Genomic DNA, 27,254 nt, shown 5'->3' on the forward strand with positions numbered 1-27,254 from the left:
CATATCTGTTTACCTATACATCTTTTTGTTTCTCTTAATCTTATTCATTGGCAACGGTGTCTGGCACACAGTAGGCATTTTAATACTGGTTGAAGGAGCAAGGCTCAGGAAGGTTGTCATAGCATCATGGAGCTGAAGTGGCAAGGCTATAATTTGAAACCAGTTGTTACTGACTCCAAAGTTCATGGTCTTCACCCTTTTCCCCCCAGTCCCTCTCCATATGTAACAGGTCGGTCTTCTTTTTTCAATGACTTTCAAGACTCCCTTTTTCAATGACTTTGGCCAATGACCTGTAGAGGAAAAATAGCAGCCTAGCAACAACCGGAACATGAGCTGAAGGATGCCGAGGCGGTAATGGCTTACAGGACGGATGGGCACTTCACTTTTTTCTCTTGGATAGCACAGACCCTCTATCTTCATCCTTGGATGGGCAAGGTCTACAGTTCTTGGACTTGCGACCGCATTCAGGGCAGAAAATGAAATCTTGTTTTCACTCTAGTGGAGAAAAATAAAACACTACCTTAAGTATTGAATACTAAGCACTATCTTGATCAAGGTTACGAGGTAGGTCTGACCTCTGGACCAGACTTCTCAGCAAATTTAGCAGGAAGAATGAGAATCTTGTAGGAACTCACAATCATAGCTGAAAGGATCAATTCCTATCTTTCTCAAACGAGGTTGTATGGATTCCAACTCAACTTCTCAGGAACTTACTGCTAAACTACAGATGGGGAGGAAATGGCTGATTTACGGAGTAGCAGCTGTTTTATAAAAACTCAGCCAAGAGGGAAGGCCCAGCCCTACCACATGGAAGTACTATCAGGGGCAGGGCTCTACTTTGTTCTTAACTATTTGTGCCCTTCAGACATGGGACTAATACCAGCCCAAATCCCATGCTTCCGGGAAATTTTAGTGGCTCTCTTGTAAGTCGAATGGATATGAAATAGAAACCAAAACCAAGAAGAAGAAAGGCAGAACCACGTATTTCCACAAAGAATGCTGTTCTGGTCCCCCAGGTCACTTCTCACTATCTTAATTGTGGAAATACATTTAAATTTATGGTCTTCTATTTAAATTACTGGCATTTGAACTCAAAATTTACCATAAGACTTTGAGAGGGAATATAGTCATTAGCTAGAAATAAAGGACGATTTTAACTATGGGTGGAAAAATAATATAAAAGTATGTTCCTAATCCTTTCTTTTGATGTTGAAAATGATGATGATGTTGATGAAGACGATGATGACGATATTAACACCACCAGTGTTCTACATTATTAATTTATTTATTCCTCACCTGGGGTATCATTTTTATTTTATTTTACTACTGGGGAAGCCAAGGTAATTTGAAGATCAGTAGTTTATTTAAGTTTCTATAGTTAGTGCGTGGCAGAACTGGGCTTCAAATGGAAGATTCTACCTGTTGGTGCAACACCATGAAGCACGAAATGAGAATCTTAAGTATTTACTATCAGCTAAGCTTTGTCTCTTATCAGGCTCTGGGAAAATGAGAGAAATATATGATAACCATTGCCTTCAATTAAGACTCACAATTAGCCTTAGCTAGTGTGGCTCAGGTGGATTGAGCACTGGTCTGTGAACCAGGGGATGACAGGTTCGGTTCCCAGTTGGGGCACATGCCCGGGCTGTGGGCCAGATCCCCAGTGGGGGGCGTGCGAGAGGCAACCACACATTGATGTCTCCCACCCCTTCTCCCTCCCTTCCCTTCTGTCTAAAAATAAAATAAAATCTTAAAAAAAAGGCAATTAAAAATGAAATAAAACAATCATTCATTAATTCAGTTCATTAGAGAAATATCCCTTAATCAATTATGCTATGTAAGACACAACAAAGAATAATACAGCAATCTCTTTCCTTAAAGTAATTTTCAACTTAGAAGGAACTGTAGCCCAACAGGAAAATCATTAAGATTATCTGATACCCATAAAAGGGAATAAATAAAACTTCAAAAGACATCAGAGAAAGAGTGGGAAAATCCAAGGATTCCTTTTTCAGGAGTAAAGGAACATGAGATTAGACCTGGAAGGAGGATCAGATTTTGACAACTAGAGGGAGGAGGAAAGAAAGACAGGAAGGATAAAGAAAGGACGAGGAAGTGGGAGATAGAAGGGGGATACATAATAATGGAAGAATACCACAAAAATAAATAAAATAATAGAAGAAAAGATGATGAAAAAAAAGGAAGGAAGATGGAAAGGAAAGTCAGACCATAGAGGCAAAGAAGCCTGGAGCAGCATGTCTCTGGTTATGCAGGGAGACCAGGCTTGTAAATGCATTTATAACCAGATTAGACGTGAGGAGGGGGCATTCTTCATAGCCAGCCAAGAACCATCAATCTTTACATTAGAGAGTAGGTGGGATCAGAGCTGGAGATAACCTACCAGGCATGTGTGCGAAGGACTGGAGCAGGGACATAGGGAGCCAGAAGGATAATAGGAAAGTCATGGCCAAAAGAAGGCAAACAAGGCTATATATACCCTACCCCACCCTAAAATATTTTTAATGTTACAATATTTTAAGCAAAATGATACTTGCACAATATATCAGTGTAACCAAACAGAGAATTCGGAAATATGATCTAGTACAGTGACTCAATTATTTTTGGTCCAGATCCCCCTTAAGTTACTCTTAAAAGTAATGGTTTCCACTCAGTGGATTGAGCGCAGGCCTGTGAACCAGAGAATCGCAGTTCGATTCCCAGTCAGGGCACATGCCTGGGTTGCAGGCCAGTTCCCAGGAGGGGACGCATGAGAGGCAACCATACATTGATATATCTCTCCCTCTCTCCTTCCCTTCCCCTCTAAAAATAAATAAATAAAATCTTTTTTAAAAAAGTAATTGTTTCCAAAGACTGAGACACTTAAGAGAATTTATCATTTAGTCTTCAAAAAGCAATTCCATGACATGTTCCTCTAATTTTTTTATGACATACAACTGTATTTCCCAAAGCAAAAAAATGAGAAAATTGACATGTTTCAACTTTTGTAAATCTCTATAATATCTGGCTTAAAAGGGCGCTGTTGTTTTGGTTGAAGTATATGAAGAAAATCCAGCCTCACACAGTAGTTAAAAATGCATATTTTAACAACTTTTTAACTGCCGATATTCTTTGACACTACAGGAAAACTTGACAAATGGTAGTTTCTCAAACATTAGTTGCAATCTGAAACTATGTCAAGGAACTTTTTCTATTTTATTACCTTAAAATCCATTGGTCTATCTTTCAAATTGAAGTAAACTTTTAATCATGCAGGATTCTGAACTTGCAGATTACTTAAAAGGGTCAGGGGAACCTTTATACATACCTGGGTTACATTTTTTAAAACTGTTACCCCATCATAGACAATATTATGGTATATAATAACTCTGGCAGGAAATAAATGAAGGGTAAGGCAATAATGAGAGGGGATTCTTGCCATTTTATATAAAAATACTTCAAACAGATTAAAGAATTAACTATTTGGGGGTTTATTTTTTAAATTTATTTATTTTTGTCAGATAACCATATACTTTACAAAGTGTTCTCCCTGATATTTCCAATGCCCAATTGGCGCCACACATAATTATTGCAATATTACTGACTATATTTCCTGTGCTGTACGTTACGTCCCCAGGACTATTTTGCATCAACCAATCTGTACTTCTCAATCCCTTCACCTCTTTCACCCAGTCCCCAAACCCTCCTTCCCTCAGGCAACCATCAGTCCATTCTCTGTATCTATGAGTCGGTTTCTGTTCAGATGTTTTAATTACAAAATTAATATTATGTAAAATAAACAATATCTAAGGTTGGCAAGAATGCAGTGAAAAAGGCAGCTCAAGTAATGTAAATAGATATGTACATCAAAATCACTTTTGTTGGAACACATAAAAATGTTCAGAAATTTGATGCAGTAATTTTACTTCTAGAATTTTTATCTCAGAAAATAATCAGAGATTGAGAATGATGAGGGAAGAACAAGTTGGTAGAATGACCTCATAACTTAGTCCAGCAAGTCAGACAAAGCCACGTGAGATATCCAGAGCACATGTGGGTATTACTCAAAGGTATATGCTAGATACAAAAATGAGCCTTAAAAGTTAAAGTCTACTGAGTTAAAGATTTAAAAAATCCAAACAGGTTGATTAGTCTGAATAGGAGCTTCCGATATATGTAAGTAGACCCTAAGTAAATGAGCTATGAAACCAACCTCTTTTCTAAGTTTTGTAGTCCTGAAAAAGCCATGGTGTAATGTTCAAGGGGGTAAAAGGACTTTCTATGGTTCATCCGTTCAAAGTCTGGTGGCAAGTAGCCTTAGGTGCCTGCAGTAGTACCTGGGCTTCCCTCGTGGGCATGTGTTGTTTTTAAACTCTGAGATGATTTAGAATTAACTATAAAAAGCTAAGAGAATCAAAACATAGAATTAATAGTTGTGTTAAGAATAAGTATGTGCAAGCTAGCCAAGGTTCTGAAATTTGAACACGGGCCATGAAGTAGGTATAGAATTATATTCATGTTAAATATCCTGATTTTGATATTAGTATTGTAGTTCTTAGGACATACACACTGAGGTATTTAGAAAAAAGGGTATATAATACCTGTAATTTATTCTAAAAAATGAGTCAGGTTAAAAAAACAAACACATACACACACACACAAACACCATAAAGGAGAGAATGATAAAGCCAATGAAATAAAATATGAATTTTTGCATCTATTCCGTGCACTTGAAATTATTATTAAAATAAAAGTATGCATATACTATTAAAATAAAAACCATGTACATATCTAAGCAAATTGATCTATTCGAGTGATAACCTTATACTCCTAAAGTGCAATTTGATATGTATAATTGAGTAACTGATTTAAAATTATGATATTAGGTTGAAATCTTAAGTTTATGTCATTCTTACAACATTAAAAAACTCAGGTTCAACATATTATAAGTTTAATGTATTAGATTTAAAATAATTATTTAATATTTGAGAAGGTTTTGTTTGTTAAAGTAGATGGTTGAGGTAAAATGCTTATAAAAGAAATCAGCCCTGGCTGGTGTAGCTCAGTGCACTGAGCACAGACCTGTGAACTAAAGGGTTGCCCGTTTGATCCCCAGTCAGGGCACATGCCTGGGTTGCAGGCCAGGTACCCACTAGGGGGTGCATGAGAGGCAACCACACATTGATATTTCTTTTTTCTTTTTTAAGATTTTATTTATTTATCTTTAGAGGGGAAGGGAAGGAGAGAGGAAGAGAAATATCAATGTATGGTTTCATTTCATGTGTCTCCTGCTGGGAACTGGCCTGCAACCCAGGCATGTGCCCTGACTGGGAATCGAACTGCAATACTATGGTTCACAGGCCTGAGCTCAATCCACTGAGCTACACTAGCCAGGGCCACATTGATATTTCGTTTCCTCTCTCCTTCCCTTCTCTTCTCTCTAAAAGTAAATAAATAAAATCTTTAAAATAAATAAATAAATCAAATTTAATGTATTTATAAATATAAAGTATTTAAAGTTATTTAAGTTTGAAACCAAGTAAAACATTCAGGACTCTTAAAAGTCACTATTAAAAACTGTTAGAATTTTAAGCAGAATAATAAAACTTCTGAGATAAACTTAAGTGTATAGCTAAAAAAGAATAGATTTTTTAAACTTGGAATTAAAAAAATTGACTATTAATGATTTAAATCAAAAGCATGCCTCTGAACAGTCTTTTCTGCATACAAAGACTGTGCTCAAGGATACCAAAAGGCTCCCATCATTGGGTGTGGCAGTTTTTTTTCTCAGGACTATAAATTCCTCGACACTTCTCTCATTGAAAGGTGGGGTTTGTGTCCCTGCCCCCTTGAATCTGACCAGACGTGTAACCACATCAATCAACAGAGTATGACTGCGGTGACATTATGTGGCTTCCAAGGCCAAATCATAAAAGGCTGTGCAGCTTCCACCTGGCTCTTTGGGAATTCTCACGGATGGGAACTCTAGTGTAGGAGATTCCTTCTCAGAATACAGCTGCTCTGCTGAGCACAGTCTAAGCCACATGGAGAGGCTCCTGTAAATGAGCACCCACTGAGACTCGCCTTTCAGGTCTCCCAACTGAGACTTGAAACTTGAGACTTTCCAGCCTCCCAGCGGAGTCTAGCCCTCAAGTCATCCCAGTCAGTGGAGGTACCACAAATAGGTATTGCTATGGAGTGAATGTTTTTGTCCTCCCTTCCAACCCAAAATTCAGTTGGAGCCGTACCTCACAATGTGTCAATACTAGGAGGGGCCTCTGGGAGGTAATTAGGTTTAGGTAAGATCACGAAGGTGGAATGCTCCTACTGGGTTTAGTGTTGTTTTAAGAGGAAAAAGAGAGATCAGAACTCTCTCTCTGCAGGCTCACAAAGCAGAGGTCATGTGGGCACACACGCTGCAAGGTGGTTTCCGTGTCTGCACCTGGCAAGGGGGCCCTCATCCAGAAGAGAATCCACTGGCACCTTGATCTTGGAGTTTTCAGCCTCCAGAACTGTTGTTTAAGCTACCCAGTCTACAGTATTTTGTTACGAAGCCTGAGATGACTAAGACAGGTATGAAGGAGCCTTCAGATGATTCCAGCCCCCTGGCATTTCAGGCACTTGAGCTATTGGAAATATCCCAGCTGAGACTCCAGACATCCTGGAGTGAGCAGAGACAAGCCTGACTGCCCTATCAGACAGACTTTCTGACTGATAAAATCCTTGAGCATAATAAAATGGTGGTTTCCCAAAGTTTGGGGGTGGTTTGGTACAAAGCAACAGATAGGCAGATCAGAACTTTGAGGGTGGAGTCTCTGTATTGTTTTTAGATCATCTGGAATTTGTTTTCTGAGCTGATTAGATTTAAAGGTATTAATAATCCTCTCACCAGTGACTAAAAAAAAAAAAAAAAAGACACAGGTAGTCCATGGCATGTGGTGGCAAAACAGAAAGTCAGGCTTTGAGTGACAAAGGAGCAGAGAACATTTTACTAAAATAAAAAGTATAGTGGGGCTAGTTGATTGCTTCTAAGTGCACCAGAGAACTTGAGGAAAGAAATGATCAGCTGAAGCCTTTAAATTCCCACCCTAAGGTTGGGGGTAAGTGGTCAGAAAGTTTTTGTGGCTTACTTAAAAGAATCCCTTCTATTCTCTGGTCACGTGGCTGAAAGTTCTGAAAACTAACTCAAAATCCAATTCTGCACATGAGTGAATATCAGTGCAAATTGAATTCCTAAACTTGCATGGTCTCCTATATTAAAGTTAGGGCACTGATCAGGAAGAAATGCAACCCTGAAAAATTGGACCAGGGATATGTGTGCAGGTCCAGTGAGTCTGGGGGCTTTAAACCCCTTGATACTGCTGAGCCTTCCTTATGGATAGAATCAGCCCTTCCTGCCCTGCCAGAGGTTAGAGGCCCCTTGCCTGAAGAAACTGTAATGGTTTCCCCTGAAGTAAATACCTTCCAGGGAACTACTGACCTACCCCTAACTATCTCTCGTTGCTTCTAGAGCTACAACCAGACCCACGTCCCAGGGGCCATAACAGCCTTCTACTGATTTCTCCATTAGCTCCCACAGTGGCTTAAGGTCCAATTCTATTTCTATTACTCATAGTGGTTCTGCTTCTCTGATAAAATCTTGACTGATACATGAGATGCAGGGGAGGTCGTCAGAAAAGTTTGATGAGAGAAGAATATAAGTAGGAAGAAAAGGAAAATACACACCTAGAAAGGGGAGCACATTACATTTACAAACATGTTACATGTTACAAAGTCAACCAGGAACTGTCTCTTTCATGGACCACTTACGCCTTTTGGAGGAATATAGTTTGGATGTATGGGTTTGGCTACTGAGAGTCGTACTATCCGAGCAGAAGGACCAGAGAGTTGAAGAGGCTCTTTCATTATGTAATCACCGAATGACCTATATGCAAATGAAACAAAATATTATAATCATTAGAGGACCAATAGCATTTTTCATTGCTATAATCCACCTCCACACAATTGTATATATTGTTTCTATCTTTAGAACATCTTTTCCCATAATTATTAGTGCTCTTTCTACCAGGCTGGTATTTCTCAAAATTTTTACTTTGATCCATAGTAAGAGGTACATTTTACATTGTGATACAGTCCACGTAAATATGTGTGTACATCTAAAACAAAATTATCATCAAACTATGTTTTCCCTAGGCAATGCATTCTGATTTTTTAAGTTTCATTTGATTTCATTAAAAGAAAAGCTAAAATTGATTTCATAATCCATTGATGGAGACTTGCTGTATTTAAAACATTGTTATTAACTGTAGTAATCAAATGTGGATTCCTTAAGATTTCCTATATAAAAAGTCACGCCATCGATGTCCTAGCTGGTATGGCTCAGCTAGTTGGAGGTCATCCCATACACCGAAAGGTTGCAGGTGCCATCCCTGGGTGGGACATGGATGGGAGAGAACCAGTTAATGTTTCTTTTTCTCTCTCTCAAATCAATAAACATTTTAAAAATTACAAAAATCATGTTATCTCTAAGTAAAAATACTTTTACTTCTTCCTTTCCACCCTGAATGTATTTCTTTTTTTTTTCTTGTCTAATTTCCCTGGCTATAATCACCGGCATGATGTTGAATAGAAGTGGTGAGAGCTGACATCCTTGTTTTATTCCTGATCTTAGAAGGAAAGCACTTAGTCTTTCACCATTAATTATGATGTTAGATGTGGGTTTTTTGTAGGTGCCCTTTACCAAGTTATCGAAGTTCACTTCTATACCTAATGATCGTTGAGCATTTTTATCATGAAAGTGTGTTGAATCCTGTCAAATGCCCTTTCCAAGTCTATTGAGATGATTATGTGGTTTGGGCTGTTTTTGTTTTTTTTTTTTGGTCTCCTAATTTGTTGTATGTTACATTGATTTTAGTATATAATCCTGGGATAAATCCAGCTTGGTCATGGTGTATAGTTATTTTTATATGTTGTTGGATTTGGTTTACTAGTAGTTTGGTGTAGACTGCTACATGTACATTTGATTTAGTTTGGTAGTATTTTGGTATGGACTTCACACCAAGTTCCCCTGGTAGGTATATGGACTGTACCTACTCATAAGAAATACTGTCTGTATTCTCTTCTCTTTTAATGGCCTTTTATGATTTTGGTATCAGGGTAATACAGACCTAATGGAATGGAATGTGTTGGCAAGTGTCCTATTTTTGGAAAAGTCTGAAGCATTTTGCCAGTTCTTTAAACATATTATAGAACTCATCAATGAAGATATCTGGTCCTGAGTTATTCATGGGAAGTTTTAAAAATATTAATTCAATTTCTTTACTTGTTATAGGTCTGATAGGATTTGTTTATTATTAACAAGTCAATTTCAGTAGTTTGTCTTTCTAGGAGTTTGTTCGTTTCACTTACGTTATCTCCTTCGTTGTCCATGCAATTGCTCACAGTAACCCCTTAAAGTCCTTTTTTATTTCTACAAGGTCAGTAGTAATGACCCTTCTTTTGTAAATGACCCTTAGAAATGTTCCTGCTTCTTTCATGATTTTAGTAAATCAAGTCTTCTCTTTTTTGTCTTGGTTAGTCTAGCCAAAGGTTAATTTTTTTGATGTCTCCAAAGAACCAATTTTTGGTTTTATTAATGTTCTTTATTTTTCCAATTTCTATTTAATTTACTTCCACTCTAATCTTTATTCTTTTCTTTGTTCTGCTTGTTTTAAATTAATTTGCTTTTCTATTTGTAATTTCCTAAGATGAAAGATTAGGTTATAATTTGAGATCTCTTTTTTAATGTAGGCATTTGGAGCTAAGCACTACTTTGGGTATGTATCATAAGTTTTGATATGTTTTGTTTTCATGTTTACTGTGTGTAGTAAATACAAAGTGATTTCTTCTTTGACCTATTGTTTACTTAGGAATGTATTTAGTTTCACATATTTCTTTAATTTTCCAATTTCCTTTTTGCTATTGGCTTCCAATTCCATTCTCTTGTGATCAGAGAATTAGGTACAATTTAATTATTTTAAATTTATTAAAACTCATTTCATGCCTTATATATGACCTGTCACAGAGAATGTTTTATTTAAGAATGTGAATTCTGCTGTTGTTGGGTGGAGTTTTCTACGAATGTCTGTCAAGTAGAGCTGACTTACAGTGTTGATCAAGCCTTCTGTTTTCTTCTTGATCTCCTACTTGTTCTCCCCATTACTGAAAGTGTGGTATTGAAGAATCCAACTATTATAGTTTAATTGTCTATTTCTCTTTAATTCTGTCAGGTTTTGCTTCATCTATTTTGGAGCTCTGTTGTTAGTTGCACATGTATTTATAATTATTATATGCCCCTAATGGGCTGATCATTTTATTATTATAAACTGTCCTTCTTTGTCTCTAGTAAAGATGCTTGTCTTAAAGTATGTATTGTCTGATATGAATATTGCCACTCTATCTCTTTCTTGGTTGGTTTTCATAATATATCTCTTTCAACTCTTTTACCTGCAGCCCTTTGTTTCTTTGAATCTAAAGTATGTGTCTTCTTGGCGACATACTCTTGAGTATGTTTTTTTATCTATTCTGTCAATCCCTGCCTTTTGATTGGAGTGTTCAGTTAATTTATATTTAAGTAATTGCTGATAACATAGGGTTTATGCCCACCATTTTACTTGTTGTTACATGTAACATCTTTCTGCTCCTTTTTTGTTTTTGTAAAATATTAGTTTTAGTATATCATTTTAATTTCCTTATTTATTTTGCCATATTTTAAAAACTATATTCTCACTTATTGCCCTGTACATCTTAACTTATAACAATCTAGTTCCAGTTAATATCACTCCATGTTCTTTCTCCTTCTCCTTTGTGCTTTTTAAAAAATACATTGTATGCCCATCAATACAGGTTTATAATTATTGCTTTATGCAGTTGTCTTTTATATCAGGTAGGAGAATAAAAGTTACAAACAGAAAAATGCATTTATATTATCATTTATATGTACCTATAATAGTTAACTCTTTATGCCCTTTATTTCTTCATGTGAATTCAAATTAATTTCTAGTGCTCTTTCATTTCAGCTTGAAGGACTCCTTGTATCATAAAGCAAATCTGTTGGCAATTAATTTTGTCAGTTTTTGTTTATCTGGGAATGTCTTAATTTTTCCTTCATTTTTGAAGGACAGTTAGTGTATTCTTGGCTATTTTTTTCCCTTTTCTTGAATATGTGATCCTACTGCTTCCTGGCATCTATGGTTTCTGGTGAGAAATCCTGTTAATATTATTGCAGAACATTTGTATGTGATGAGTCACTTTTCTCCTGCTGCTTTCAAGATTTCTCTCTCTTTTTAAAAAGATTTTATTTATTTATTTTTAGAGGAGAAGGGAAGGAGAGAGGGAGAGAAATATCAATGTATGTTTGCCTCTCATGTGTCCCCTGCCGGGAACTGGCCTGCAACCCAGGCATGTGCCCTGATTGGGAATCGAACTGTGATACTCTGGTTCACAGGCCCACGCTCAATCCACTGAGCTACACCAGCCAGGGCTGCTTTCAAGATTCTCTTTGTCTATGGGTGTGGATGGTTTGATTATGATGTTTCAGTTATGGATCTCTGTTTATCATACTTAAAGTTTGTTGACGGGTAGATTCATATTTTTCAGCTTCCTTTGGACCTTTGGGCTATTATTTCTCCAGACATTCTTTCTGCCCCATTATCTCCCCTTTCTCTTTTATGAAATTCCCATCATGGTTATGTTAATACTCTCAATGGCATCCCACAGGTTTATGAGGCTTTGTTTATTCTATTTCATTCTTTTTTCCTTCTGTTCCTCAGACTTGATCATCTCAACTAACCTATTTTAAGTTGGCTGATTGTGTCATCTGACAGCGCAAATCTGATATTGAGGCCTTCTAGTGAATTAGCTAAAATACACACCACAAAGTTCAACCTCATGTCGTACACACTGACAAGCCCTGTGTGTTTTCACTAAACACTTGGTTTCCTACCGCCACACAGTTCTGACAAGCTGGTTATCTGTTTCCGGTGCAGGGAAGATCAGAAAGGAGGCTGGTTAGAGACTATTCCCCCAACGAAACAAGAAATGACAGTAAAATTATAAGAAGGAAACATCTCCTGGTGTTAAACCACAGAGGTCAGACCATTCCACTTAAAGACAAGCTATGCTTCATACTCATGAGCTCTTAAGAGGTTTTCTGTATTAAAGTATTATGTAGTAGCTGATGCTCATAATGAAGAGCTCAAGCCAGTGAACAAAGGTTACATGTTTGTTCAGTAGCTGAAGAATCTGCTTAGGAGAGCTGGGAGACATAAACTTTTAAAAATGCAAAAAGTTTTAACATTGAAGGAGGTTTCACTAGCATGAGACATCAGACTCAGTTGTCTCAAAAAGTGGTGACAGATAAAGAAAGTATCCCTTTGGTTTATAAATGTAGATATATAACTACAAATTTATATGTATATTTCAACTAAATTAGCAGATTTTGTCAAATGAACAGATAAATAAGCAAACAAAGAAATTCTGTGGGAAGAATTGGGCCTCTTTTGCTGGATTCTATGATGGAAGAAGACTTAAGCTGCCCAGTTCAACCTCTCCCTGAATGCAGGAATCTTTACTAAAATCCATGTGAAGTGATCATCCCAGCCTATGACTGAGCACTTTCAGAAACCGAGGTGGAGATGACATTCTGATAAACCTTTCCATTACTGGATAGCTGATCAGAAAGATTTTCCTAGACTTAGCTGCCATCTGCTATTCTGTAAATTCCTGTTCAACCTCTTGTTCTAGGGTCAATATAAAGTAATGTTTCTTCCACCTCCTCTTCCTCTTTCAGATGTTGACCCTTTAAACATTTGAATACAACCACCACTGCTTCCTTGGTCTCTTCTCTAAGCTAAACATGTCATTTCCATTACCTATGTTTCATATAACATAGTTTCCAAAAGCCTCAACATCTCATTTATCTCCTTCTGAATAGTCTCAAATTTATTATCAGTTTATTTTTTTATTTTTCAATTACAGTTTACATTCAATATTATTTTGTATTAGTTTCAGGTGTACAGCATAGTGGTTAGACAATCGTATACTTTACAAGGCGGTCCTGTGATATTTCACGTGCCTACCTGGCACCATACGCACTTATTACAATGTTATTGACTATATTTTCTGTGCTGTATTTTACATCCCCATGACTGTTTTGTGACTACCAGTTAGTACTCCTCAATCACCTTACCTTTTTCACCCAGCCCCCCAACCCTAAGGTATAACATCCATAATTGGAGATACACACCTAGTGTGTTCTGACTAAAGTAGTGTACAGTAGTACTACCACTTTCCTGTGTACAATATGTACAATTGTGCACTGTACATATTCCATTAATGGAACCTAGCATATCCCAGCAATCGCAATCTTAGTTCCCTTGTGGAAGGTATCACTAAGCTGTCTTTTAAAGACAAGGAGAAACTCAGCATTTAAAGCAAAAGGGAGATTGTGTGCAAAGTCACGGAGGCATAAAAGAACATCAAGTTCTGTAAACTGCAAAAACCTGTAAGGTTTCATTACACGCTTCCTTTTAATTGGCTGACAGTGATTAAGTTAGCGTGTCAAATGTAATTACTGATGAAGATCTGATTATCTACAGTTGCTGAAAATATTTTTTTACCCTGGTCCTTTGAAACACAAGATGATTTTTAGTTTAGGCAACTGTATACACTAAAATAAGAACATCAATACTGTCACATTTAACCAGATTAGATTAGAATTTATGGAGGGTCTTGAGGTATTCTACCTGTCTGTTAGATGCATTATCTTGAATCTGTTAGGCTGTGCCAGCTCCTGGATCCTTTTGGAAGGTTTTTTTAACAGCACAGGAGAAGGTATATCCCAGATTACAGATTCTCTGCCACAGCTGTAGTGATATTGAACCCTGCAAGTTGTAGAAAGAAAAGAAGTGAAACAAGCATGAATTCAAATTATCACCTGAATTCAAACATTGACACTCTCAGGTCTAGGGAAATGTGCCTGACAGCTTATCCCTTTACTGCTGAGCTATTTTCTACATGGGAAAAAATTAGAAATGGTTACAGCCACCACGTTTTCAGCTACCTTGTTATACCCTATTCCAAAACAGACAATTTACCATAATAAATTAATTGCATCTTTTAAACAGACCAAAAAATACACTAACATGGTTACCGCCATTAAGTTTTCAGGTGGTTTCTAATATCCTCTTCCAAAACAGACAACTTTCTGTATTAAAGAAATTGCATCTTCTAAACAAACAAAAATATATTTATAAAGAAAAAATTTGCTGCTTTCAAACCAAATAATTTCTTTAACTTCTATAATAGATACTTTAAATAGTTTTACTATATTTTTAGTTAATAGCATAAATTACATTGATGTTTTTCTTTGTGAAAAGGAACTCTGATTTTAGGAATAAATTCTACTTGATTATGGTACATAGGTTGTTTCATCATTATTGGGTTGTGTTAACTAAGATTTTATTTAGGATAAATAACAATACTGTTCTTATCACTCCTGCCTCTCAACTTTTTCTTAATTGATCTTTCCCACAGTACATCATCAGTGGGAAAGGAAGTGACGTGGCCTACTTTGGACCTGGTGTTAAATCAGATTGCAGGCCCACTTCTGCTTCTATTATTTTCCTAAGAACTTCTGCTCCTTTAACGTTTTCATGGATGTGAATCTGCATCCACCTGCTCAGGCCCGGGTCTTCTGGTTGGTGATGTAAGTCTGGGTGTGTGTTTAACTCTTTATCTTCCTCCTGTGCTTGTGACCGTCCAGTCTGGGGGCCTGTCCACATACCACACATCTGCTCCCAGAGGGATTGAGCCTGCCCAGCCCACATTCCACTGCCTGGCTGGACTGACGCAGCCATCCTCACCCCCACACAGCCAAACAGACAGGCAGGGAACCTCCTGTACTTTCCTGGGATTAGGTGATTTTGACCAATGGGCACTTCAGATAGACCAGACCCTGGTAAGGAGTGTGGGAGGGGTGGGAGGAATGGGAGGAAGAAGTTACTAGGCAGCCAATGAGCACGAGAGCAAGATGTATTGCAGCGCAGGACAAAGGGTAGAAGCCCCGGGAGCAGGGGAGAAACACAAAAAGGAAGATGGGAGGACACCAGAGACATAGCTCAATGACTCAACATTCTCTCAGCTGGGAAGAGCAAACACCCAATGCCGTGAACATGTGTACCAACAATAATACTTATGCCTTATGCTGCCAGCACCTAGAAGTGTATGGGTGCGATGGAAGAAATAATACATTTTATGGTGATTATGAAGATTTAGTGAGAGGTGTATGTCATTTTATAAGTTAAAAAGCACTATTCAAATAAGATTTTATCATTAACCAACTGTATATTCATTTTAAATGTTATGTGTGTATATCTTTTCTCCTTATAGATACTGCATATTAATAGAATGTAGTGCTGCTGTCTTTCTGTGCTTCTCCCCTCCAGTCATCCACGCCCAAGTATCACAACTCCATCAAGGTAGCAGGCATGCTCAGTTTCCACCTTAAGAAACTATAAAAAAAAAGAGCAACCCCCCCACCCCCAGTAATCAGAATAAAGGAAATAACACAGAACAGAGCAGAAATTTTAAAAAATAGGAAACAGCAAAATAATCGAAAAAATTGATGAAACCAAAAATTGATAAACTTCTAGCCAGAATGACGGGTGAAAAAGAAAGAAGGTACAATTTCCAACATCAGGAGTGAGAGGAGGGGAGCATCACTAGAGACTGGATGATATTAAAAGGACAATAAGAGAATATGAACAACTGGATGCCAGCACATTTTAAAACAGATGGCATTGATAAATGCTTTGAAAAACATATACTACCAATGCTCATTCAGAAAGAAATAATTTGAACAGCCCTTGTCAAAAGTTAAGTTAAGCTTCTTCATGGTACTATTGCCTTGAATCCATTCTGTTTGGCCGAGCAGCCTACAGTGATGAAAAATTAGTCTCTCATGCAAGCACATGCCCTAGATAGCAGCCCACCAAGCCACAAAGTAAATGTAAGTTCCTGATCTGACTTTACCCAATGACCCTTGGTCTAACTATTTCCCCTGACTCCCAATGTCTTGTCCTTATGCTTGCCTTCCAGAAGATTCCTGTGGCGCTTACTAAAGTTCCACTCTTGTGGTTTGAATTGGCCAGTCTGGCTTTAGCCTGGAAATCCCAAAGCATTCTATCCATGGACCCTAATAAAAACATGTGCCCCAGATTCTGCCTTTCTTTGTCTGCACTCTGCCTTGACCTCCCTCTGTGACCTCTTGAGGCATGTCAGGTATTTCCTCTAGGACCTGTGAGCAATAAGCTCCTCTATTTTCATTTCCTTTACGATCTGGTATTGAACTGCAGTTCATCTGGCACCCTGTGTTCCACTTAGCAAGTATTAATTTGACATATTCATAAGAGCCTTAAATCTATTAAATATATCAAATTTATAGTTAAAAATCTTCCCACCAAAAACCTCTAGGCCTAGATGACTTCACTGATGTATTCTATCAAATATTTAAAGAAGAAATAAATATGTTTTATTTATGATTTTATGATAACGGCATTACCATAAAAAAGATGTTATAAAAAACGAAGACATTGCCACAGAGACATTACAAGAAAACTACAGACCAACATCCTTCATGGACATAGGTGCAAAAATGTTTTTCATCGGAACGCAGACACACGCTGCATGAACGTCTATGGCAGCTCTCCCACTACCATGGCTGAGTTGGGCATCTGCAACAGAGACTCTGGCCTACTTTATATCTTGTGCCTACCAGAAAAATTGCTACATTTTGACTAAAGGTGTATATTGAAAAAGATGGAGAAATGGCCACCTCCATTGCCCTGAAAACCAAGCTTTAGATGAGTAATAGTGTCTGCACCTTTTTTTTTACTTTAATCTCCCTCACTGCCTACACCCCTCCCCCCTCCCCACCACAGTAGTTCCTTAAAGAGCCAACTAGCAAAAAATCTAGTCATTTAACAAACATGTGCTAAAAGCAAATTGGCAATAGGCATCAAAAGCCTTGACCACTTGTGGTAATCAAGCTTGTGGGGGGTTTACAAAATTCATAAAATTCCATGCACTGATAAGTTTATCCACAGCGATGTTACATTTGGTTTCTGTCCTCATATGATACCTTTACTTTATTAAAATACAGACATCCTGATAAGTTAAAACATTATAGAATATAGTACACATCTGCAGTAGCTAAATATTAGATCTTGCTCTAGAAAAGTTTTTACCGTAGCATCATATTGGGAACATATAGACTCCCTAATCCTCAATAAATTTTGACTACAAGACTATTTATGACTTTTAGATAAAAAGAGATGGGTTCTGTGTTCATTTTTCTAGAGACTCCTGATAGAATAACCTGGTAACATATAATACTAACCTGTTAGGTATGTATCTGTAGGAGACTTCCTTGGGCAAGGCCAGTTTCTCGAGTCTTTTGGTCATCTGAGACTTCAAAGCACTATAGCAGACAGGGTGAATAGGATCTTGATTTCCCCAGAGCAGTTTTCTGTTAAAAGAAAGAAAGAAAAAATGTTTAGTAAAATCAGCAAAAAAAAAAGGAAAGAAATTCACTGTTAATGAATAACCTAGACTACTTCTCTACTAATTTTACTTCAGTTTAAGAACTATCTCTATTACAAAATTTTACAATTTCCAGGCATCGGGAGCAGATAAACTACTTCACGTAAGTTGAAATTAAAATAAAATTAGACTGTTTTATCTACAACCTTAAAATGTGGCGATCAGAATGAACCTATTAGAGGTAGATAGTTCTGTCTCTGCCCTCAGGTGGGTGACATGGCAATTTCTAATCAGTTCAACATAAAATGGTCACGCCGCCTCTCTACACTGTGCTCACTTTGGGTGATGAACTGTACCAGGTGGTCATAAAATAAAACAGAAGAGAGTAATATCAATAGCTATCATTTGTAGAATACTTACTATGGGCCAGGCACTGGGCTAAGTGCTTCACAGACATCAGATCATTTATTCTCAACAGCCCTGTGAAATAGGCATGATTACTGTGCATGGGGTAAAGAGAGAGGGAGAAATCAGTCTTGGATTAACCTGACAAGGCTTCTTAGAAGTAAGTAGAAGACACAGATGGCCAGAAAGGAGGCACCTTTCAGGTTGGGGCAACTATGAGAAATGGGAATAAGCAAGGACTGGGCAAAGTGTGTTTTGGCAGAAAGCAGAAAGTCACGTTGGGAGTAACTACGTCACATTTCCAGAATCAATGGGGAAAGCCTCGGAGGCCTGGCCAAGGAATGGTAAAACTAACCTCAGTAACCTGACTTTGCACATACCTGAATTTGCCAACTAATTGAGCGAATCCCTTCTAAAGGCCCTAGTCATTGTTTTATTTCTAATTTTGTCTATATTGTATATATTCTTCTGTCTCTAGTTCACAAGCATCAGCCAGAGTCACTATTAGAAATGTTTATTAATAAAATAATTAATATCTCCATGTACTACATTCTGCTAATTCCTTTTCCTAAGTATGATTCAAATCTGTTGATTTCTCACCATCCCTGTGGCTATCTCCCTGGTCCAGATCTCATTATCCACATTTCTTTCTCCACAGCACGGTCAGAGTGATCTTTCTCCAGTCCACTCTGACCAAGTCATCTCCTTGTTTAAGACACATCAAAGGTTCCCATTTGCTTTCGAATCCAGCTCCAACTCCTCACTGTGGCTTTCAAGGCCCTCCACAATTTTGACAAGGAGGCCCTTCCTCTCCACCCTACATATTCTTCCAGGAAAGAAATTCTGTCTCAATCTTTTGGAGATTTCCCCTTCCACTGTTCAGTGCTGTGCGCAACAGGTGATCAATCAGAGTTTGACGAATGAAAAAGTGGTGAAAACTAGGGGTCCACCTAATGGTGATATGGAACAGAGACTAGAGAGGAGAGAATGACTTCAGGGAGAATAGAGGCTAAAGCAGAAGCTGCGACCTCGCATGGCGGAAGTGGTCAGGGTGCTCTCCACAGTCTCTTGTATGAGGCACCAACCCCATCATGAAGGCTCCCTGCCTATGACCTAATCACCTCCCAAGGACCCCACCTCCCAATCCCACTGGGGATTAGATTTGAAAATATGAATTTTGAAGGGACATGAAGATTTAGTTGACAGCACCTGATAGAGAACTGGTATTCAGAAAAATACAAAGAACTCTTAAAATTCAACAATGAAAAACAAACAACCCAATTAAAAAATAGACAAAAGTTCTGAACAGATACTTTACCAAAGAGGATATAAAGATGGCAAATAAACATGAAATATGCTAACATCTAATTAGGGAATTGCAAACAAAAACAAGGAGATGTTATTACATACTTATTACAATGGCTAAAATACAAGAGACCAATAGCACCAAATGCTGGTGAAGATATGGAGCGACAGGAACGCTCATTAATTGCTGGTGGAAATGGCACAGACACATTGGAAGAGGGTTTAGCAGTTTCTTACAAAACTAAATACATTCTTACCATAAGACCCAGCGATAGCACTCCTAGGTGTTTACCCAAATGAGCTGAAAACTTCTATCTGCACAAGAACCTGCACACAAATGTTTATAGCAGCTTTATTCATAATTGCCCAAAACTCTAAGCAACCAACATGTCCTTTACCATATGAATGGATAAATGCAGTACACCTAGATGATGGAATATTATTCAGCACTAAAAAGAAATAAGTTACCAAGTCATGAAAAGACACAGAGGAACCGTAAATGCCTATTGCTAAGTGAATGAAGTCAGAAAAGGTTACACGTTGTTTGACTACAACTATATGACATTCTGGGAAAGGCAAAACTATACACACAATAAACAAGATCAGTGGTTGCCAGGGCTTTGGAGAGGGCTGAGAGAAGGAAATAAACAAATAGATGGGGCACAGGTAACTCTTAGGGCAATGAAAACATTCTGTATAACACTATAATGGTAGATACGTGACTATGTATTTGTCAAAACACATAAAATGAACAACTTAAAAAGTGGACTCAATGTAAACTGTAGACTTTATTAATAATAATGTGGTGATATTTGTTCATCAACTATAACAAATGTACCACAATAATGCAAGCTGTTAATAACAGTGGAAACTAGAGGAGGGGGTGGTAATATAGAAATTCTGTTGTACTTTTGCTCAATTTTCCTGTAAACCTAAAACTACTTTAAAAATAAAGTCTATCGATTTTTTTTTTAAGCAATGGCTAACCACATGATTGCAGTTTGATTCCCAGTCAAGGCACATGCCTGGGTTCCAGGCCAGTTCCCAGCAGGGGACTCATGAGAGGCAACCATACATTGATATTTCTCTCCTTCCCTTCCCCTCTAAAAATAAATAAATAAAATCTTTAAAAAATAAAAATAAATAAATAAAAGCAATAGAAGATCAGAAAAGAAATGAAAAAATTCAAGCTTTACTCAAGAGCTAAATAAGAAAAGGCGTTGTCCTGTAGCTAAGAGTGGAAGGACAGTGGGTTCCGCCTGGAGATTTAGAGCACAGGTGTGCTCCAGACAGAGGCTTAGAGGCAGCAGGACCAGATGTTAGAAGCAGCAGCCTGGAGGATGGACACAAGAGTTTCAAAGGAGTGAGGAGTAACACCCTGGGATGGTAGTTTTCAAACCCATCTGCCCCAAACTGGAATTACCTGGGGAACTTTTAACAGTCCTGAAACCTAGGTTGCACCCCAAATCAAGTCAGTCAAGATTTCTGGGGGTGGGACCCAAACATTAATTCCTTTTAAAGGTCTCCAGGTGATTCTAATGCACAGGTTTGAAACCCACTGACTGAGGGGTTTGCTTTCCATGTGTTGACTCAGCCGAGGTGACAATACTCATTCAGTGGATCCAGCTGAGCAGTGAGGCGCATACACCTAGGAGGCAAGGTTAGTGGGCAGGTAATAATAACACTTACCTATTTAATGGAAGGAATACATAATTACAAACAAAACTATATAATATTTTCTTACCTATCTGGGATCCCCCATTGTTTTTTAGGCTTAGAAAGATCACGGATTCTCCTAGAAAAAACACTAACAAATACCAGCTGATTAATTCAAAGAGAACACTTATAAATATGGTTACATTAGATGACTTCTACTCAAACAAATCCCATCTGAGGGAGAAAAAAAACAATATTTTATTTGATGTAATTTGAAGAATTCTAGAGATTAAAGTATTCAAAAATATTGTAGACCTAAAGTTCTCACTTCTAGAATCATTAGTGATACAGTCAGAAAGATCCAAGATGGTAGAGGAATAAGTAGAAGTCACACTAACCTCCTCTCAGGACTAATCTGGAATTACAACTAAATTGTAGAGAAATCATCTGGAATAACCAACTGAACACCAGCTGGGAGAAGCCTTATAACCATGGAGAGGCAGACAGAAGAAACCACTTTACCCCAACGTGACGGGTATGAAGTGCAGCGGAGACACGGAGGGCTGGCTGGGCTCTCATGGGTGGCAGCTGAAGCCCCAGAGGGATATTTGAGCAGCTGGGAGGGTTCCCCCTGAGAAGTGTGGGGTCTAAACCCCAAGCTGGGGTTCCCAGCCCACATCACCAGAGCCAGAAGAGAACCCAGATAATATCCAGCTGTGAAAATTGGCAGGGTTTCTGTCTGCCAGAGAGAGATGGCTGGAGATACAGAGAGCCTCTTAAAGGGCCAATGCACAAAATTTCATTTGCAGCCATTTACCCTAGCTTTGGCAAAGCTGGGGATGGGGCGGACAGAGTGAGAGAAATTTTTTAATTTCTTTTAAAACTAATACTATACACTTCCCATCTCTTACTCCATTTCACCTTATTCCCTCCCTTTTTTAGTTATGATATAAGTTTTACTTTCTTCCTCTCTTCACCTTGTCTCTATTCCCTCATCTTATTGCTCCTACCCTTACTCTCTCAAAATATTTTTTTTCTTTTAGTTAGTCTTCTCATATTCATTTTTACTTTCTCATAATAGCTTTAACCTCTGTATACCTTTATTAATATTGGCTCATTTGCTGTTGATAGTGTGATTGGGGGTGGGGTTATTTTTGCAGGTGTGAGTTTATTTCCTGGGCTGTTTGGTTTTGTTCTGGCAGCACCTGTACAATGGCATGCATGACATGGTGGTCAGAGTGACTCTGTCAGCCAGCTGTGGGGGAAGGACCCACCACAGAATGACCCAACAACAACCAAAACCCAATTATAACTAGAGAGTCCATATAAATAGCATAAAGGGTGTCCTATCAAGCTCAAGAGATCAAGGGGCAAGCACCACTGAATCCCACAGGTGTTCTACCACAGAAGGTCAGTCACACCATGAAGACAGGGAGTCAAAACAGATCAATCTAAGAAGTGGAAACAAACAAGAAGAGTGATGTAAAATGAAACATAAAAGAAACAACCCCCAATTGAAAGAAAAGGAGGAGTCCCCAGAAAGAATTCTAAATGAAAGAGAGGCAAGCAAACTATCAGACATTGAGTTCAAAATAAGGGTTATAAGGATGCTCAATAAGCTCAGTGAGAACTACATAGAACTAAAGGAAAACTATAAGGAACTTACTGTGAACTCCATCAGCATGAAAGAGGACACACAAACTATCAATAAGAGCCATGAGGAAATAGAAAATACAATATCTGAAATTATATTGAAATGAAGAACACAGTAGAGGGAATTAAAAACAGTCTAGATGAATCAGAAGATGAAATCAGTTAAGCTGGAGGAAGGTAGAAAAAGTTCCAGACAGAGCAACAAAACAAAACAAAACAAAAGACTCAACCCCCCCCCAAAAAGAGTGTTTAAGGGAGCTGTAGGACAACATGAAACATAATAATATTCATATAATAGGGATACCAGAAGGAGAAGAAGAGGAGCAAGGGATGGAAAACCTGTTTGAAAGAGTAATGACAGAAAACTTCCCTAACTTGATGAGAGAAAAAGTCACACAAGTTCAAAAAGCACAAAGGGTCCCAATCAAGATGAACCCAAAGAGGCCCACTCCAAGACACATCATCATTAAAATGTCAAAATACAAAGACAAAGAGAGACTCTTAAAGGCAGCATAGGAGAAATAGCTAATAACATTCAAGGGAGCCCCAATAAGGCTATCAGCTGATTACTCAACAGAAACGCTACACATTAGAAGGGAATGGCAAGAAACATTCCAAGTAATGAAAAACAAAGGCCTGCAACCAAGGCTACTCCACCTAGCAAGGTTCTCATTTAAAATAGAAGGCAAAATAAGAAGTTTCCCAGACCCTTCCAAAAAAAGTCTAAAAGGATACATCTCCACCAAACCAGCATTGAAAGAGATGCTAAAGGGACTGCTTTAAGAAGATAAAGAAAAAGAGTGTCAGGAGGAGAGGGCAACACATGTACAAAATGGCAATAAATAAGTACCTACCAATAATAACCTTGAATGTAAATGGATTAAAGGCTCCAGTCAAAAGACATAGGGTAGCCCTGGCTGGTGTAGCTCTGTGGATTGAGCACAGGCTGCAAAACAAAGGGTTGCCAGTTCAATTCCCAGTCAAGGCACATGTCTGTGTTGCAGGCCAGGTCCACAGTGAGGGACACGTGAGAAGCAACGACACATCGATGTTTCTCTCCCACTCTTTCTCCCTCCCTTCCCCTCTCTCTAAAAATAAATAAATAAAATCTTTTTAAAAAAGACATAGGGTAGCAGACTGGATAAGAAAACATGACTCAAGTATATGCTACCACAAGAGACCCACCTCAGAACAAAAGATTTACACAGACTGAAAGTGAAGGGATGGGAAAAAAATATTCCAAGCAAATGGACATGAAAAACAAGCTGGGGTAGCAATACTGATATCAATTCTGATGTTTTGTATTTTCAATACTGATATTTTGAAAATAGATTTCAAAACAAAGACCATAAAAGATACAAAGAAGGACATTCATAATACTTAAGAGAATAATTCATCGAGAAGGTATGACCCTTATAAACATATATGCACCCAACACAGAAGCACCAGAATATGTAAGAAAAACCTTGGAGAACTTCAAGAAAGATATCGACAGCAACACACTCATAGTAGGGGATTTTCACACCCCATCGTTAACAATGGATAGATTTTCCAAGCAAAGAATCAACAATATTGTGGCATTGAGCAACACTCCAGATCAACTGGACTTAATTGATATATAGAAACTTTCACTACAAAGAAGTAAACATACATTCTTTTTAAATGCACATGGAACATTTTCAAAGACAGATCATATGGTAGGACACAAAACAATCTCAACAAACTCAAGAAACTTGAAATCATATCAAGCATCTTCTCAGACCACAATGCTTGAAACTAGAAACCAACCTCAAGGAAACAACTCAAAAACACTCAAATTCATGGAGATTGAATCACATGCTATTAAATAATGAATCAGATCAAGGAAGAAATAAAAAAGTTTCTAGAAACAAATGAAAATGAACATAAAATAGCCCCAAACCTATGGGACACAGAAAAGGCAATCCTGAGAGGGAAGTTCATAGTTAAAAAAGAGGAAAGATCTACCTAAAAAAGTTAGAAACATTTCAAACAAACAACCTAACCCTACACCTACAAGAACTCCAGGAACAATAACAAAGACAGCCCGGAGCAAGTAGAAGGAAGGAAATAACCAAGATCAGAGCAGAATTAAATGACATAGAGACTAAAAGCACAACTCTAAGGATCAATGAATCCAGGAGCTGGTTCTTAGAAAAGATAAACAAAATCAACAAGCCTTTAATCAGGCTCATCAAGAAAAGAAGAGAGAGGACCCAAATAAACACAATCAGAAATGAAAGAGGAGAGATTACAACTGACACCACAGAAATACAAAGCATTGTAAGAAATTACTATGAAGAACTGTATGCCAAGAAATTTGAAAACCTAGGTGACATGGACAAATTTCTAGAAAAATATAATCTTCCAAAACTCAATGAAGAAGAAGCAGAAAGCCTGAACAGACCAATAACAGTGGATGAAATTGAAGCAGTAATCAAAAAACTCCCAACACACAAAAGCATTTTTGGTCTCTCTCTGTGAGACCAGATGGTTTCACAGGAGAATTCTACAAAGCATTTAAGGAACAGCTAACCTCTATTCACAGACTATTCCAAAAAAATCCAAAATGATGGAAGACTCCCCAACCCTTTTTATGAAGCCAGCATCATCCTAATCCCCAAACCAGATAAAGATACAACAAAAAAGAGAAAACTTTAGGCCAATATTGCTGATGAACATAGACGCTAAAATCCTCAACAAAATATTGGCAAGCCACATCCAACAATACATTAAAAAGATCATACACCATGACCCAGTGGGATTCATCCCAGGGGTGCAAGGATGGTTCAATATTCACAAATCAGTAAATGTAATACATCACATAAATAAAAGCAAAGACAAAAACCACATGATCGTATCAATAGATGCAGAAAAAGCATTTGATAAGTTACAGCACCCATTTATGATAAAAATACTCAGCAAAGTGGGAATAGAAGGAGCATTCCTCAACATAATAAAGGCCATATATGAGAGACCTATAGCCAACATCATACTCAATGGGCAAAAACTAACATCTTTTCCACTAAGGTCAGGAACAACACAAGGTTGTCCACTTTCACCACTTCTATTCAACATAGTATTGGAAGTTTTAGCCACAGCAATCAGACAAGAAAAGGAAATAAAAGGCATCCAAATTGGAAAGGGGGAAACAAAACTGTCATTGTTTGCAAATGACATAATAGTGAACATAGAAAATCCTATAGACTCAAGCCAAAAAACTGCTCAACCTAATAAATGAATTTGGCAAAACAGCAGGATACAAAGTCAATATCCAGAAATCAAAGGCATTTTTGTATACCGACAATGAAACATCAGAAGCAGAAATCAAGAAAAAATCCCATTTGATAAAGCAAAAACAAAAATAAAATACCTGGGAATAAACCTAACCAAGGAGGTAAAAGAGCTATATTCAGAAAACTACACAACACTGAAGAAAGAAATCAAGGAAGACACAAACAAATGGAAATGTATATCATGTTCATGGATTGGAAGAACTAAAGTAATCAAAATGTCCATACTACCCAAAGCAATTTATAGATTCAATGCAATACTTATTAAAGTATCAATGGCATATTTCACAGACATAGAACAAACACTTCAAAAATTTATATGGAACCATAAATGACCCCGAATAGACTTCTGCAATTTTGAGAAAGAAGAACAAAGTAGGAAGGATCACAATACCTGATACCAAACTGTATTATAAGGCCACTGTAATCAAAACAGCCTGGTACTGGCATAAAAACAGACACATGGACCAATGGAACAGAACAGAGAGCCCAGAAATAAATGCAAGTCTCTATGGTCAATTAATATTCAACAAAGGGAGCAGCAACATAAAATGGAGTAAAAATAGCCTCTTCAACAAATGGTGTTGGGAGCTAACTGAAAAAAATGAAACTTGAGCACCAACTTACACCATACACAAAAATAAATTTAAGGTGAAATAAAAGACTTAAATATAAGCCATGACACCATTAAAGTCCTAGAGGAGAATATAAGCAGGAAAATCTCAGATATTCCACTCAGCAACATTTTTACTGATATGTCCCCTAGAGCAAGGGACATAAAGGAAAGAATACACAAATGCAATCTCATCAGAATAAAAAGCTTCCACACAGCTAAAGAAAACAGTATTAAAATAAAAAGAGAACCAACTGTATGGGAAAACATATTTGCCAATGATACATCAAACAAGGGTTTAATCTCCAAAATATACAAAGAACTTACACAACTCCACTCCAAGAAGACAAGCAACCCAGTTAAAAAGTGGGCAAAGGACTGGAACAAACACTTCTCCAAGGAGGACATACAGAGGATCCAGAGACACATGAAGAGATGCTCAGTATTGCTAGCTATCAGAGAGATGCAAATTAAAACCACAATGAGATACCACTTCACACCGGTCAGAATGGCCATCATGAACAAAGCAACAAACAACAAGTGCTGGAGAGGTTGTGGAGAAAAGGGAACCCTAGTTCACTGTTGGTGGGATTGCAGACTGGTACAACCACTATGGAAAACAGTATGGAACTTTCTCAGAAAACTAAAAATGAACGTGCCTTTTGACCCAGCAATTCCACTGTTAGGAGTATATCCTAAGAACCCTGAAACACCAATCCAAAAAAACCTATGCA

General features: G+C 37.7%; 1 protein-coding gene across 1 annotated transcript in view; it reads right to left on the bottom strand.

Moving 5' to 3' along the window:
• Window positions 1-27,254, bottom strand: part of SPMAP2L (sperm microtubule associated protein 2 like) — a 45,238-nt gene that overhangs the window by 4,017 nt on the left and 13,967 nt on the right. Inside the window, exons 3-7 of the mRNA XM_037034117.1 lie at window positions 21,032-21,082; window positions 17,435-17,563; window positions 13,782-13,919; window positions 7,807-7,921; window positions 364-495 (exon numbers count right to left, since the gene is read on the bottom strand). Of these exons, the coding sequence (XP_036890012.1) occupies window positions 364-495; window positions 7,807-7,921; window positions 13,782-13,919; window positions 17,435-17,563; window positions 21,032-21,082 (565 nt within the window). The remainder of the gene's footprint in view (window positions 1-363; window positions 496-7,806; window positions 7,922-13,781; window positions 13,920-17,434; window positions 17,564-21,031; window positions 21,083-27,254) is intronic.

Source organism: Sturnira hondurensis, unplaced genomic scaffold (genome assembly GCF_014824575.4).
Source record: "Sturnira hondurensis isolate 20B ecotype Veracruz unplaced genomic scaffold, ASM1482457v3 Scaffold0022017, whole genome shotgun sequence".
Classification (NCBI taxonomy): Eukaryota; Metazoa; Chordata; class Mammalia; order Chiroptera; family Phyllostomidae; genus Sturnira; species Sturnira hondurensis.